At 30.4% G+C, this 16,086-nt stretch overlaps 3 protein-coding genes across 7 annotated transcripts; 2 read left to right on the top strand and 1 right to left on the bottom strand.

Moving 5' to 3' along the window:
- The first annotated feature begins 1,034 nt into the window (after positions 1-1,034).
- On the top strand, positions 1,035-5,312 carry LOC130899247 (alpha-tocopherol transfer protein-like). Its single transcript, XM_057809030.1, has 6 exons — positions 1,035-1,211; positions 1,969-2,128; positions 2,833-3,085; positions 3,738-3,848; positions 4,918-5,020; positions 5,119-5,312. Exons 1-6 carry the CDS (start codon positions 1,076-1,078, stop codon positions 5,256-5,258), a joined length of 903 nt encoding a protein of 300 aa, XP_057665013.1. The 5' UTR covers positions 1,035-1,075; the 3' UTR covers positions 5,259-5,312.
- Positions 5,313-6,357: 1,045 nt separating this feature from the next.
- On the bottom strand, positions 6,358-12,163 carry LOC130899248 (alpha-tocopherol transfer protein-like). 5 transcript variants are annotated; one of them, XR_009060004.1, is made up of 7 exons: positions 11,708-12,163; positions 10,707-10,866; positions 10,017-10,263; positions 8,783-8,893; positions 7,870-8,165; positions 7,646-7,808; positions 6,358-6,505 (listed from the first exon to the last, which is right to left on the bottom strand). XR_009060004.1 is itself a non-coding variant. In XM_057809032.1 (6 exons), the coding sequence occupies exons 1-6, from the start codon at positions 11,850-11,852 to the stop codon at positions 6,432-6,434; spliced, it is 840 nt and encodes a 279-aa protein (XP_057665015.1). In that variant the 5' UTR covers positions 11,853-12,161; the 3' UTR covers positions 6,358-6,431. The 5 variants fall into 5 exon arrangements, 1 of the variants encoding a protein (XP_057665015.1); XR_009060003.1 differs by having other exon boundaries at positions 7,646-8,165; XR_009060005.1 differs by having other exon boundaries at positions 7,646-8,243; positions 11,708-12,162.
- Positions 12,164-12,173: 10 nt separating this feature from the next.
- Positions 12,174-15,670, top strand: LOC130899246 (uncharacterized). Its single transcript, XM_057809029.1, has 4 exons — positions 12,174-12,961; positions 13,207-14,035; positions 14,781-15,021; positions 15,427-15,670. The coding sequence occupies exons 1-4, from the start codon at positions 12,570-12,572 to the stop codon at positions 15,624-15,626; spliced, it is 1,662 nt and encodes a 553-aa protein (XP_057665012.1). The 5' UTR covers positions 12,174-12,569; the 3' UTR covers positions 15,627-15,670.
- Positions 15,671-16,086: the final 416 nt, after the last annotated feature.

Genomic DNA, 16,086 nt, shown 5'->3' with positions numbered 1-16,086 from the left:
ATATTTCACTGACAGAGTAAAATCTAGTTGAGATTTTTTATTGGTTGGGCCTCGTATACGAAGAAAGGCTCTATAACAAGCACTGGATATTGACGACTTTTAAAATTTGAGACATTCTGTATATAGTTGATATAATCAAAATAATAATACAACAGGAAATATTTTTATTGCTAATTGCAAAAAGATTTGTTATTATTTATTGTAGGTTTTGATGATATCATTTATTTTGATAAATTTCAATTTCCTCTAATTATATAAAACATAAAATTTATAACGTTCTAATAATCCAGTCAAAATAGACAAAAATAAGTCATAACTGCAAAAAATTTTATTCAAGGTCAAAAGTACAAAATTGAGGTTTTTTTCATTTTTCTCGAAAACTGTAAATATTATCGCGAAAGTAGGTCAGACAAAAGTTGTAGATCATACAATTCTCTACAAAAATAGTCCAGTCGCTTTTTCTCTTACGACTCACCGTTCGTGAGATATCGCGGTTTTAATCATTACAAAAAATTCATATTTTACATAATATGCACCCATTTCCGCATTACTTATGAGGTAATGTACTTGGCGCATTTTTTTTTAACGTGGTTTCCTCAATTTTTTACTTTTGACCTTGAATAAAATTTTTTGCAGAAGTAGGATCGAAGTATTTAAAGTCTCTGTCAACTTTCAGCTTTATGCGAATTTTGGCTAAGTCAAATGTCTATTTTGACTGGACTATAATTTACCGGGGTATTTCGTTAGATTATACACGATTGCTGGTTATCCTAATTCACCCCATCAACAGAAAACGGACCTAAAATGTATCTGAACTAAAGTTTTTAGACAATAGTAGTGAATTTTACTAAATTGCGTAGTCCTTGAAGTTTTAAATAAACTATTTCCGAATATAGAAAGTTTATTTCATTTGTTTCCATCCGCAATGATAAATTTTTTAATCGAAATATGATTTTTTATTTTATCGGAAATATCGGTTATTTCGATTAATAATCCCTTCCTGTTTATTTTCTATAAATAAGGACGAGGAAGTAGGTATTAGTTATTATAATACTAGAGACTTTGCTAGTTAAAAATGTCTTCGTACCTTGATATCGATCATCATTCAAAATTAGTTAAACATTTCGGAAAATCGGATGATCACGTTGTTGACGACATTAAAACTATCAAAGAATGGCTCCAAAAAGAAGAACATCTACCAGAAATGCCTTGTAAGTACTTTTATATCACAATAATTCAGTTATATCAAAATCAAAAATAAATAGCGTTAAAACAATAAAAATATGAATTGTGGAGAAGTTGAAATAGAACTGTCGTCAAGCTTTTCAATCCCATGTGGATTATGGCTATCGCTTTTGGCGCTTTAAATCCTTTTTTTGAAGTGGATAACTCCTCGTTTTCTAATTTTTATTTTCTTTATAGTTTGTCGTTTGTTTTGGTTGCTTTTGTTACTATTTTCGGTTCCGACATTTTGATCTCCAGTTTCCTATATTGAGTGCTCTTATTTCGTTTCTCCAAGTTTTTCCCGGCCTGTCTCTTCTCCTTGGCAACAAATGGAGCAAATATGAGGACAATAACTCAAAAAATGGAGGAGGAATACGGCGTTTACTGATTGCGGATTCTAACTCAAAACGAGTTTGGGAACTTCGCATTTATTCGGGACTCTTTTTCAAAATATAATGAAAAATTGGCGTTTCGACCTATTTCGGTCTTTATGAAATTATTTTTTTATCAAAATCAAAACAATGTATCAAAAACGTCTAAGAAATAGAAAGTTAAAAAAAATTTTAGTAAAGTGTCGTCCTTAATGAATACTATGTATGCAAAATCAACAGATTTATAAATTTTTTATCATCGGGGGGTAAATAACAGCTTCCTAATAAACTAAATCATACCTTCGTATATTTTTTGTATATGATTTTTCTTTTTCTTCATTAATTTCTGTTCAATTCTTGATTATAATTCCAGCCGATGCTATTATAAGAGGATTTTTGGTAATCAATAAGTTTAATATTGAAAAAACTAAAGATGCTTTGCATATTTACTACACGATAAGAGAATTGATGCCAGACATTCTCAAAGGTGCTCGTCCTTCCGATAAACATATCCAAGAATATACGAATGTTCTGTAAGTATGACAATTATTGATGTCTATTTATCGAAGAAAAATAGTAAACTAAAACATATACGCGTGATTAGGGTCGAGAACGCCAAAACTAACACCAAGAATTCTTGTCTTGAGGATGAGTCCACTTGAAAGGTAGTAAATTTCTCTATTTTCTTCACGAAATTTCTCAATTATTCTAGAGTATTCTCTACTTTGTCTAATAATAAACTGTTGTGCACAATTCTTTAGATGGCGCTCCTGTATTTACGAAGGACTCGGTAGACAATTGAACAAGATTCTCCCGAAATAAATAACGTCATCAACAGTCTTGTCATTATTTTCTTTCATTTCATTTTTATAAATATTCACAATCTGCAGTACGATAATATGATGCCGTCCCTGTACTACACCTGATCTGACGGTTCCTGCCGCGCTGCGCTTTGCCCGGGATGTTCACGTGCTGATCACACACTGATCATTGTTTTGGTTTACTATTTTTCTTCAATAAAAAGACTAGCAAAAAATTTAATAGTCTTTTGGAATGTTTAACCATCCATCTTCTCTTTCCCAAATTGTTTTTGTGATCATATGAAACGTGTAGCTGGAAAATAGTATTTCCTAACGACTCACTGCAATCGGAATTTTATTTAAATACAAATTATATTTTTAATTACATAGTCATCAGAAGAAAAATATTTTGAACATGTTTCATATTATTTTTTCAGTCCATTTCTGCCTTTGCCGAAGCCCACGCCGAGAATGCAACGAGTTGTTATAGTAAAATTCCGCGATCTAGAAAATCCGGAAGATTTGGATCTTTTAAAAAACTTAGCACTGTACAGTCACATAAACGAAATTAAATTGAATGAAGATTTGTCATTGGGAGACGTATATATCTTGGACTGTTTACATTTTAAACCAGAGTATCTGTCTAAAATTAATAAAGACGTTTTAAAAAAAATCAGTTTTGTTATAGAGGTACGTATCACAGTAACTGCACTATTTTATTTGCCAGAGGTACCGATCGACATGAGGATGAATCGAAATATTAGTTGGTTGTCAAATGTCAAATATTGTAGTTGCGTTCAGAAATTTAATTTGTGATAAAACTTAAGGATCATCAATCTACATATAGTTGGTTGTCAAATGTCAAATATTATGGTTGCGTTTAGTAATTTAACTTGGGACAAAACATCAAGGAAAAACAAAACTTAACCTAACCTTCAATGGACTTCAACAAATAATTCAAGACCAAAATTAGTCAAAACGGTTCAGTCTTTCTCGAGTTTGAGAGAGATTAACGAACAGCTGACCTTTCGTAACCTTAGCCAGTGTTGTTTTGGCCTACAGATGACAGTTAATCTGGCACGATATCTGTACACCTCTCAAGATTGAAATAATTAAAACTATATATTATCAAATTAATACTTGGAAGAACTAATTAAATTAATTGATTGTTGAATCAATACCAATGATGAAGAAGACAATCGATGTCATTATTGAACATTGAAATAAGAATACGAGACAGAAACCTTATAAAAGTTCTTTTTTTGCATAATTACCTCGTTTTGTTGATTCAAATACCAACATTAGAGATAAATTATTGATTTGTGGTTTATTTTCATTTTAGGAAGTATGGAATAAAACTGTTAAAGAATACCATTTGATTAATAATTCTGAGCACTCGATTGTGTTCGGTAACCTAATAAGGGAACATTTATACGAAGAAATTAAGGAAAACGTACGTAATTATCTCATTTAAATACGAATTTTTTATTCTAGTGCTTTTTAAACGTATCTGTTTATATCATTACACTGCAAAATCTGAGTACCAAAAATTTATTTCGTAAATTATGATTATTACACTGAAAAATTGCATAAAGAGAGTTATAATAAATTCCTTCAAATATGTTTTTACGTAGAAATGTATTTCAACTCATAAAATAAGATAATTAACTTAATATTTAGAAAAATTTATCAAACCTACGTTTGAACCAGGTATTTCTGTCATAATCACACAATGAATATGAACTAGTTAATCTTTTTTCAGACTTAAGTAAAAAAAAATCTCGTTTCATTTAATTGAGTCACTTATCTAAAAATTTATGTATATTAGACTGCGGGGGCCATATTGAAGAGCGCGTTTCGGATACAACTAATGATTTGAGAATCAGAGCAGCTTTAAGGCTTCTTTTAAAAGAAACTATAAAAATACGCCTTTACACTGGGTCATATGAGACTTAAAAGTATTCATCAAGCCCTCAATATTGGTACAATAAACCAACTTGTCCTCTTGGGCAAACATAAATCCTTGCTTTTGATCCAAGCAACTCAGCTGCGTTTTTGGGAAGATTCAAGTCTCTTACCAAATAATTAGCCCACACTGGAAAAACAATTTCGCACCGTCATCTTGAAATTCAAAACTTGACTTGACATCGGGTTCAGGTACAGTACCATCTTCATCAGAACTTTGAATCTCTTCCAAGGTAGTATGGGTCTTGGGTACTGTCATTTCAGTCCCATGAGGGATGAGACGAATAGCTGATTGCATATCAGGGTATGAAATTGACTGGTCCCCTTTTGAATTATACTCTGTAGGAACACAGTGTTGCCAGATCGTTTCATTTTCCAGTAACTCTTGTACTCACCTAAGATTATGTTTCTATACAGATATGTTTATGAAATGTATTCAAAAACTCATTATTTATGATAATTTATGTAGAGTGAGGTAAAGGAGGAATATAAACACGTTTTTTTGCGCTAAACAATATGTCAGGAATTTTTTGCTTCTTTTTTATTGTTATTTTTAGATTTATGTTCATGATACACTAGAAGATTTGTATAAGTGCATTCCTAAAGAAATTCTTCCAAAAGATTATGGTGGTGAGGAAAAAACCTACGATGAACTACTTGGTGAGATTTTACTGTTTCGTATATACTTTTATTGTGCATTTAACCTCTTTGCATGATTTTTTTGTATCTCAGATGGTTGAACAATGTTTCTTTTTTAGCTGATTGGAACAAAAAAGTTGCAGAATTCGAACATAGATTTCATAAGCTGGACAACCTCGAAGGGGCAAACAAATTACTGTCGCGCAAATACAAAGGCAAAAACATTTCCGAATATTTCAATGAAAAAATAAAAAATTAGATTGTTTCCTCAAATTGACTCCATTCTAATAAATAAGTCTTTACCCACATTAAAGGCTTGTGTGTTATTCAATTGAATATTTTATTTTTATATAAAGAAAAGTTCCAGCACAAACAAAATTATTTTCTCAATTTAGCTCAGCAAATTGTGGAGTATGCAGCGAGTAAATGTATATTAAAGTAGTGCAGGGCAACCTTATTGGTTGCCTATCTAGCATCACAGAATTTTTTAGTACTAATACTGTGCCCATACATGAAACAATCGATTATAGATGACATATAGGCCATTTTTAGTAACGTGAGTTATAACGTCGTCCATATTTTCGTGTTGAACAAAGATTTCATTTGTGTCTAGAGAATTTATTGTTTAAAGCACTTTTTCGATCGAAATGAATAGATTTTGCCAAAATAATCCATTATAATTATAATTTTATTGTCAATAATGCAATATTAAGCCACCAAGACAATATGACAGCTGGTTGTGACGTCATAATGACTTATTGAAAATGTACACTAGCCGTTAATCTTAAGACCATTATTTAGTTTTCATTTAATTATTGAAGAAGCCTTAACTATAATTTTATTTGAGCTGTTGAAAATACGAGCTTTCACGCTTGTGGTCTTTTTACGTTAATGGAACTAAAATTATGAAAGTTAAGTGGAACGTGTCCTATCAATGTCAATTGGATTCTAAAATGTCATTGTCAGTTATGAATAATATCGTCATTAATCAGACAAGTTCAATTTCAAATTATTACAAAAATCGAATACATGCTAACTAATACTCTTCCTCAAACTACAAATAAAAACCTGATGGCAAGAAATATCAAACATGAAACACTTATCAACAAGAAAACTAACTCCTCCATAAATGTAAGTGATAATAGGTTATTTACATATGTTAGGATAAAAGATATCCTTCAATAAAAGAAATTTAAACAACTTTTAGTATTTGAGTAACGAATTCAGAGTAATTCAATTAAGAATTAGGGCATTAAACTAAATTAGGCAATATTTGGTTTTCTTGAGAATTATTTTTTTCTAAAAGTTTATAAACCCAATCTAGGAGTAAAATTTGTTTACCATAGAATAACAAAAACTTGGTTTGAATAAAAATTTTAATAATTATCAAATACAATAATCTATATATGTATCACATTATGTATTTAACTTTCTAATTATCTTCATCCAATCTTTCCAACATATCAAACCTCTTTTGGTATTTGTTCACTTGCTTCTTCCACAATTCTAAAACCGAAAATGCAGCAATGGATTGGGAATCACTGTCAAGTATTTACAAGTAACAATACCCAAAAAAATAAAGAAGAAAAACTACTTAAAAAATATATATCTAGTGAACTAAATAAAAATACAAGACCATGGTAGGGCTAACAATTACAGTAATAAACAAAAGAAAGTATTTAGAATATTCGAAAAAAAGATAAAATCAGAACCAGAAGGAAAAAGATACTAAAGAAGAAATCAGAAATATGGAGTAACACCCCAGGTCTGAAACAATTAAAGAGATTTCTTTCTTGTTCTACCATTTTGTCCCAAACAGCCTTTTCATTAAGCTAAGAAGAGTCACTGGTGTGCTCACTAGAAACTGTTCAATGAATTATGATGCTCTCTACAGCTCTTGTAGTTTTTGCAAAAAAACCAAGCACCTCTATGAGTGAGAGACTATGGCACTCCTTAAATCCAGAAGAAGTGAGCCATATAACCCCCAGACAGATAGCTCGCTATGTAAAGTCATTGCTACCTAATCAGTAAACTATCCAGGGTCACAATAGGTCAAAGAGTTGTAGATTCACGCCCTACCTCATCTAACCTAAAAGGAATGGCGAAAAATAGGAATATAATGGATTGGATTGAAGAAAGGGTAAACATGAAATTGAGAATGTATGGGAGTATTGTAAATGTTAAAAGGTATTATAAATGTCCAAAGACTTTCTAGGGCCTGGTACTCACAAAAAGTAGGTAATTTAGAAACACTTCGAATATATAACTAAAAAGTAAGATTGCTTGATTTTTTGAAAAAAAAATTGAAACTGAGTGTGTTATTTTATTACGTTGGGCCCCGACCAAGATTGACAAACTTTTCTCTAGGCCAATTTTTTTTTGTGATTTTACACTCCATAAGGAGGGTGGATCAAAGAAAAAATTTATTTGATAGAAGTTTGAGAAAATGATATTGGACCTAGTGTGTTTTGAGGAACCAGGATGCTCTAATTAAATTGTGAAAAACATTTAAATATGGTTGGGCCATGGAGTAGGTGTGGAATAAAATACATCTGGTGCTCATAGCACAGCTCTGGGTTGAGGGGAGAGTTCAGTTGCGGGTCTATGAACCCCACAGGGGCTCAACGTGTTAAACATACAGCTTACCAATTAATTCAGCCATTGATTTTTCTTTACCACCATAATCACTGGGTAACAATTCCTGTGGAACGTAATAAAATAAACTTTCAAAACTATCATGGACTTGAATCTGAAATTATAGATTTCTGATGAAATTTAGTTTCTGGAATTTTTGTTCTTGGGTTTTCATCTATTTAAATGAATAACTGGCTTTATTCATAGAAATTGCTAAATTGGTATCAAAATATTACCTAAAATATCCTTCCCTCGAATACCTCCCCTTTTCTTGCAATAATTGTATCTTGAATAAACCCCCCTTACTTATGGTACTACATACGCGCCAGTAATGTAACTTTCACTGTTTCATTAAGATAAAAAACAGGTTTGAAGAGGCCTTGGTCGAAGGTCAGCTTCGTTTCGCTCGTGTCACGTGATTGATTTCAAAGCTTTTCTTGGGACGGAAGAGGCAGAAATAAATGAATCAGTAGTCACTTGAAGTACATGGTTCCAGCAGGTCGGAGTAACTACACACACGTCTAATAGATCTCTGCAACGAGTTATTGTCAAATTTTTACCTCCAGGAGAGGTGCCATAAATTGATCTGCCCGCAGTCCCGATTTAACACCTATGGAATTATGTCGAATCTAAAGTTTAGACTAACAAATTGACTCTCCTAGAATAATTTTTTTTGAAAAAATAAATTCCTAAGCAATAAATCTCAATGTGTAGTAAGAATTTTTTCAATAAAGTTTTTAGTTTTTTTGAAATTATTTGTTTTAATGTAAACTTTTTTGAGACACCTTGTATAGTCAAATAATTAATGAATCGTGAACTAGTGGGTTTGTATTTGCTTCTAGTGCCTTTTTACTTTATTTCTTATTAACATATGTTGAATTTCCATGTGACCAAAGGTATTTTAATTTCCAAAAATCTTGGTAAAGTATATTGCAAAACGAGAGTGCAATTTTTTATTAATAAATTATGTCAAGTGTAATAAAAATCACTAGTTATTCGAAAATTAACCGTAACGATCCTTCAGTAGATCTATAGATGAATAAAAGCCACATTAAATAATGGGAGTATACACATACTGTTTTGGGGATCAATGGGAATCTAAATTTAGATTTTTATGATTATAACTGATTTTTTATTGAATAGTCTTACCCGATCCGATAATTTTTTCTTCATAAATTTCTTGCCTATATTTAATAATATATTTACATAGGAAGGAGCATTAACTATATGGATATTCTTTATTCTATTTTTGGCAACTTTCTGAAAATAAATTTTAAAAATATGTTATAAGAAAATTGAAAAACGTTATCAAATCCAAAAATTATTCTTACTTTAAACAAATATTATTTATAATTATATACACAACCATAAAAAAGGTAAAATAATTGAGGTTTCTATTGATGAACGTTGTTATAAATTTCGTTTGACGTAAAACAGTTTGACCAACACGTTAACAATGAAATTCCCTTCCCCTGGTGGTGCATTCCACTAAGCGTTCACGGTGCCAAAAATATTCTGGAGCGTACGTATAAAGCTTGAAATGTTTATTACCGTAAATAAAAGAAGAACCTAACCAAAAATGCACTTATTTTTAGTAAAAAAGGATTTTTTCTATCAATTTTTGTTCAATATTTTATATAATATTGAACATTTGATCATTTTGGAAAATCTCAGATGTTGCTGATGGTTTTTCGTTTTGTTTTTATGATAATAAATATTCAAAAGTCCGTACGTTTGCCCATCTCTAGGACTCACTTCGGCAGATAAAATTTTCTTGTGCGTGCCACTTGGGTTTACAATTATAACGCTTTGGACTAAGTGGAACGGGAAAAATCGTGGTAATGAACGTGATCGACGTGAGTGCTTAGTGGAGTGCACCGTAGATATGAAACATTATAGTTTTTTTTTTAATTTATTATGATTTTTTTGGTATATAGTTAGATGAAAAAAACTAAAACTGAATGTGAATCTTTCAGAAGCAATATATCGTTAAACCTCTATGAATATACTTTCTCTATGGCATCAAAATTTATGTCAAATATGCACGAGTCAGTTTTCGACAATTCTTCGTGACTCATAAAACAATAAGTGTCCGTCGAAATGCGTTAATTAATGGTGGCGCCACATTATAATCAGGGTAAATTTCTTTTAGGATATATTTACAATATAGATTGTACAAGGTAAGTCGTAAGTCTACACCAGCGCCATTCTGAAAAGTTTTTATCGTATACAGCTGGACACTTTCTCCAATACTTCCCCTTCTGTCTACCCTCTATAGAAATGTCTTAAATGAAATGAAATCGAAGGAAATTTGGCAACATCTCTAACAATGAATTTGTAAACACGGTCGGAAAAATTTAGAGAGAACTGAAAAATAACTTACGTCCATTATAGTGACCGCTTTACTGATCACAAACGGTGAAAACTTGAATATATGACTCCAAGTAAGCTCCTCATAATCGATTATTACAATCTCACTAACACATAAATCTTCGCATATTCGTATTTCGTACACATTCAGAAAATTTGCAAGATATTTTCGAACATCAAAATTTGAATTATAGGGAAATAATTTATTGATTGAAATCCTGCACAAATCATCGTTTAAATTCGGTAAGGGACAATAAACCCTACAAATTTCAATATAAGACGACTAAAGGTAAGTTAAAAAGGGCGTGCGCCAACTCGTGATCGTGGTTGTCATGTAGATTAGATCACTCGTTGCTGAAGATTGGGCAGCTCGGAATTTCAATTATGAAATGAAAAACAATAATAAAATATATAATTGCAGTGTATTTTACCTACCCTTCTTTTTAAATTATCATAAAATCTACTAATAACTTGTCACAAAAACCCAAACCACGTCATCGCTTTGAAGAATGTAGAAGGTAGCGACGAATTTATTATTTTCATTCGACAAATTATGGATCCGTCATTAGTTGTATTATGTACTCGGGTTACCTTTTCGTTTACCGGAAATATCACCGTCCCGAGTTGGCGCACACCCGTTAAAAATTTTCTTTATACAGATATATACGGTTTTTAAATGAGAATTGTTTTGTTGTAAACTCACCCCATGTTCCAAGTTTCTTGCATTTCAGCTCGATTTGGGTTACAATTTTTATAAAAATCTGGAACTAACTTTCTTATCTTATAATATGTGATTATATTTGTTCTAGTTTTTTCTACATCATATTTGCAATTTGTTAAAAAAAATTCCAACATACTATCGGCTGTAAAAACGATAAAATATATGAATAAATTCTGATTTTTTGTCAGAAAGTACATACAAAACCAACAATTTTCAAAAAAAAACAATTGAATACCATAATTTAGACAATTTTTACAAATTATTAAAAAAATTTGAGGTTAGGTTGAGTTAGGTTAGGAAATCTATGACGCAGAAATCGAAATAAAATAAGATTTCTATAGGTGAAGAATGTATATTAAAGACCAATCGTCACAAAATTAGATACCAGTTTAATAACTCAATTCACAACTTTGTAAAATTCATTAAGCTAAAAAATATAAATGAATAAACTGGTTTCAATAACCTGACTACTGTACTCGTTGGATGTCAAAACTATTAAGAACCTATCCGTGTATATGATCTCTTAAATATTAATCTTATTGAACAAAAGCTATAAATAATTATATTTATGATCGTTAGAGTCACCTTTCCACTTCTATTAGCTGTATTAATTTTCCAGCCAATTTTATTTGCTTCATAATTTTTCTCATTCAATCATATAATTTCTTCATTTTAAAATATGAGAAAAAATTCCTTCTCACTAATTTTTTCTATTCTCTCCGTTAATTTTATGTAATTTCATATTTTAACAAAAGTTAACCAAGCATCAACTTCGTCGCATTTTTCTAATAAAATTTAATCCGGCTCTGGTAATACTGTGACACTTTTTTTATATAGTGTTTATTGCACATAAACTAATTATAATATTGCAATGTATCAATGTCAATTATCTTTAACACTTAAAAAGTACATATATTTTAATTAGATGTATACTTTATATCTCAACTTGTACACGAGTTTTTATAAAATTTTTTTTCACTTACTTGGCATCTCGGGTAAATCTTGTGTTTTAATCCATTGTTTGAGTTCTTCCAAAATTTCTAATACCTCAGATTCTGTTTTATTCCAATATTTTCTTACTTTGTTTCTATCAGTTTTTAAAAATGGTTCTATTTCCGTTGTTTCCATTTTGATATATTTAGTAGCAAAAATTATTTGTTTGTCTGATTTGTTATCTCGGTATTTTATTACTTCGTAATGTCGTTCTGGATCAAAACATACTCTGATAATATGCCACAATATTATTTTTATCAACAAAACAATTTAATAGATTTTTATCTGTTTGCAAATTTAAGATTATGACGTATGGCCTATCAATATCATACACGTTTACATTGTATTTGTTTCTGCAAGTTTTTATTGTTAGATCAGCTTTCTCTTTTATACGACGTAGATAACGTTACTTACTATATTCTCATTACCTGTATAATATATAGACAATGTATTTACATATATAGTGCATGACATTTATAACATACAAGGTTGTTCAATAACATGTAACAACAAGGAATCACGTGAAATTTAAAAATAGTATTTTTTAAATTACTGTCATTTGTTTCTAATATATTCTTTTCTTTATCTTGTTGTAACGTATGAGAAGTACAAAAAGTCTTAACGTTAAAAATTGAGAGTTTTATTGAGGAAACTTCGTTAACACTTTTCTCTATATACATAAATCAATTCTATTCTGAAAATTTAAATTTTTAAGACTGGCTGTTATTTGTACCTAGCTAGAAGCAAGACTGAAAAAGAAGAAGTTATGTCATAAACATAACCTCTTGTAGCCATGCGACTTTTAAATTGATACGTCTTGTATGTTTTACACATTATTTGAATTAAAGAATAATGACTCGATTTGCTAGAGCCAAGGGCTCTAAAGCTTCTAATGAAAGAGTACCTGAAGAAGCTACTCCGTGGAATGAAATGAAACAACAATTATTAGAAAAGAATAAATATATTGAAGAAAGTAAAAATAGACAGAAAGCTATCGAACAACGAAATTCCAATTATAGAGCATTTATAGAAGAAAAGGAGCTTGAAGAAAGTAAAAAATCACAGTGGGCTCAATTTCCAACAGATGATTTAAAGAATACATCTCTATCTGACAAAAGGAAAAAGAGAAAATCTATTTCATTGATGAATGAAAAAAATTTTGAGTTATCTGACAATGATGAAACATTTGTAGCTTTAAGAACAAAAGTAGATAAAGTGTTAAACGAAACAGAACTCGGTGAAAGGTAGGTATGAGTTCTATTTATTTTGTGTCTAGTGGTTGATATATTATTTGATATTGTATCTAAATTTACTTTGCTATCCTATGATAACTTAAGTATCTAACTTTTCGAAAAGTATCACACTTTTTTATTAAAATTAACTGGGGCTGTAATAGAATTTTGTTTTTCGTGATATATTTGATAATTGAATTCCAGTAAAAAAATGTATGTTTAATTTTTTCAAATTATACAATCTCATCCTATTATAGATCTAATAAGAATGATTGTGATGCTACACCAGAAGAGTTGAGTACAAAAATTGAACTTGATTCGTCTCCAAAAAATAAAAAGCTAAAAAAGAAAAAAATATCAATACCTAGCATTATTAATACATCAACAAATGATGCAGAAACTAAAAGAAAAGCTAAAAAGAGAAAAAATGAAGAGAATATAGAATCTGAAAGGAATGAAAATAGTGAAAATATAGTAAGCACTAGTTCTAAACTCAAAACTGATAAAAAAGTGAAGAAATCAAAAATTCAACCTAAAAAAGTTATAAAAGAAAATCTCACTGAACAAGACATAAAAAAATTGGAGAAAAAGAAGCAAAAGAAAATAAAACAAATCGAAAAGAGAAAAATGGGAAAACAACTAAAGAAACAAGAAGCAGAATCAGAAAAATTGACAAATGGAGTGAGTGAAGCTACTAATAATTTAGCACCTGATGCGGAAAATTGTACTAAAACAAGTCATAGACATAAATTTGATAACCAAACTGGAGGAAATGATAATAAGAATAAATTTGAGAAACCAAATTCATCCAACAGATTTGTGAAAAATAAAAAGTTCCCAAAATCAAAAGATGAAAAGGAACACAAAAGAAGAAAACCACCACTACCCACCAAAATGTTTATAAATGGAAAAGATGTAGAAATAGATTATGTTGATGGTTTTCCAGTGAAAAAGGAAGATGCAATCAGATTAAAGAAACTTAGAAAAGAAATGATTAGCAAAGGATTACCAAGAAGTGAGATCAAAATTGCTTTGAAACTGGAAAGGAGGAAAGCAGAGAAGGCGTTTTCACGAGAAAAGAAAAAGGTATATTAATCTTTTTTAATTTAAATTTTTTTTACAGTTAAACTTGATGATACATGATTCAGCTCAAAGTCAAATATAGTAACTTTTCAGGGACACAAAAATTTCTTAACCAATTTAATGATAATCCATCAGCATTCTTTCTATAGAACCTTAAATTTTTTTTGTCCATAAATCAGTAATCAGAATCAAAAATTATTCTATATAGGCTGGCATAGGACTCAGTATCTTCTTGTTACTAACTTGTAAAATAGATTATGATGTTTTCTTATCAGTAGTAGTTGTGTGTTCACAAGTTTTCATTTTTTTAATTTTGAACTTTCACTTATAAGTCTTAAGCCCAGTTCACATTATTCCAGTCCAGTAATCCATCGAGTTAATCTAGCTCAGTGCTGGACTGGATTATATCGTCCCTGTCATTCAAAAGCTGTAAGATAAGTAACATTAAAATGACAATGCTTTCAAGAAATAAGTTCAGAAAGAAGTAACGGGTATATAGAGGTGGAAAAACTAAAAAGAAAAAGGAGGCTTAGCAACAACTGAAATCAGAAGATTGCAATGAGAATGACAGTAGAAAATGGTAGAAATGGAATTATAATTTCAACTGGATTGGATTGATTACTGAAATGATACATTCAAATGCAGCAGTGGACTGGGTTTAAATAACAAGCTTATTAATACAAATTATATCCATATTTATATGATTTGAAGTGAATTTCTTTTCATGTTTTCCCTTCAATTCATGTAGGTTTGTTTCAATTGCCGTAAATCTGGTCATAATCTCTCGGAATGTCCAAATTTGGAAAAGGATCAAGTATCCCAATCAGGAACTGGTATATGTTTCAAATGTGGATCGACAGAACATACACATTTCGAATGTAAAGTTGTAAGGAGTCAAGATTTCAAATTCGCCCAATGTTTCATATGTAATGAACAAGGGCATATTGCCAGGCAGTGTCCTGATAATGCTAGAGGATTGTATCCCAAAGGTAAGTAACCATTATATTAAAATAATATCATATAAGGTTTTTCAAAAGTTACAATTGATAAAATTATGAAGTTGTTTACTACAAAAATTCTTTTATCAGGAAAATCTAGATTTTTCTATTTAGTTTGCAGTCTTTCAGGTAGCTCATAAGTTTCTTCAAGTTTTCTTGAAGTAGCTTCTTCAATTAAACACACATTCAATTAAAGGATGTGTCACTGTTAACTCACTAGATTTTTTCATATTTCATGGGGTTCATAGGAGTACCATAATTTCTATTACGTTTCTATTAATTTTTGTTTTATCTATCAAACTATCATGCAGAGTTGTAGGATAAGAAAAATGAGTAATTTGCAAGAGAATTTACAATATTTTTGATGTTTGAGATTTATTTCCATTGTATTTTAAGGTGGATCATGTAAAGTATGCGGAGATGTGACACATCTCAAAAAAGATTGTCCCCAATATCAAGCTCAACAACAACAATTGCAAAATAGTTTAAATATAGAAACTATAAGTGATAATCCTGATGATTTAGGTGGTAATACATACAAAAACAGCAATTATGGTATAGGTATTAACAGACCTAATAAAATTATAAAATTTTGAATGTTTAAATATTTATATTGAACAATAAAAAAGTTTTAAAACAATTTCAAATGTTGTTTTTTATTAAAAAGGGTTTGGTGATTAAGTATGAGTTTTTAAACAATTTAGTAAAGTGTTTTCTATTTGATTAGTTCTTCATATAGTTCACCAGGTCGAGAGGCTCTTCTATTCTTCAGTAATTGTGTTCAAACAAGTTTCAAAATGAGTATAGCACGTTTTTTTAAAATTAACCCCATAGATTTCAAATTTAAATTCAAATTGTTAAAGTCATGGGTCAAAATTACCCCTGAAGGAAGGGTACCATAAGATGAGGGATTTCAGTCAGTTTTTGTGAATGTTGGCACTGTGATAGTTTAGTGATGGAGTTTCTGGAGGACGGCGACTGAGAGGAAGACAGTGTCTTCGATGGTTGGAGAACGTCAAAACGGACCTGATCCAGCTAGGGGTTCGTCATTGGAGG

The sequence above is a fragment of the Diorhabda carinulata genome, chromosome 11 (genome assembly GCF_026250575.1).
Source record: "Diorhabda carinulata isolate Delta chromosome 11, icDioCari1.1, whole genome shotgun sequence".
NCBI lineage: Eukaryota > Metazoa > Arthropoda > Insecta > Coleoptera > Chrysomelidae > Diorhabda > Diorhabda carinulata.
This window is presented reverse-complemented; position numbering and strand designations above follow the sequence as displayed.

Bases quoted from the DNA above. Each gene is read 5' to 3' on its own strand.
- LOC130899247 (XM_057809030.1), top strand. From the start codon at position 1,076: ATGTCTTCGTACCTTGATATCGATCATCATTCAAAATTAGTTAAACAT. The intron at 1,212-1,968 runs GTAAGTACTTTT...TTATAATTCCAG, and splicing joins ACATCTACCAGAAATGCCTT to CCGATGCTATTATAAGAGGA. The intron at 5,021-5,118 runs GTGAGATTTTAC...TTTCTTTTTTAG, and splicing joins AACCTACGATGAACTACTTG to CTGATTGGAACAAAAAAGTT.
- LOC130899248 (XM_057809032.1), bottom strand. From the start codon at position 11,852: ATGGAAACAACGGAAATAGAACCATTTTTAAAAACTGATAGAAACAAA. The intron at 10,264-10,706 runs GTGAGTTTACAA...TGAAATTTGTAG, and splicing joins CAAGAAACTTGGAACATGGG to GGTTTATTGTCCCTTACCGA. The intron at 7,749-8,782 runs GTAAGACTATTC...CTATAATTTCAG, and splicing joins AGAAAAAATTATCGGATCGG to ATTCAAGTCCATGATAGTTT.
- LOC130899246 (XM_057809029.1), top strand. From the start codon at position 12,570: ATGACTCGATTTGCTAGAGCCAAGGGCTCTAAAGCTTCTAATGAAAGA. The intron at 12,962-13,206 runs GTAGGTATGAGT...ATCCTATTATAG, and splicing joins GAAACAGAACTCGGTGAAAG to ATCTAATAAGAATGATTGTG. The intron at 14,036-14,780 runs GTATATTAATCT...CAATTCATGTAG, and splicing joins TTTCACGAGAAAAGAAAAAG to GTTTGTTTCAATTGCCGTAA.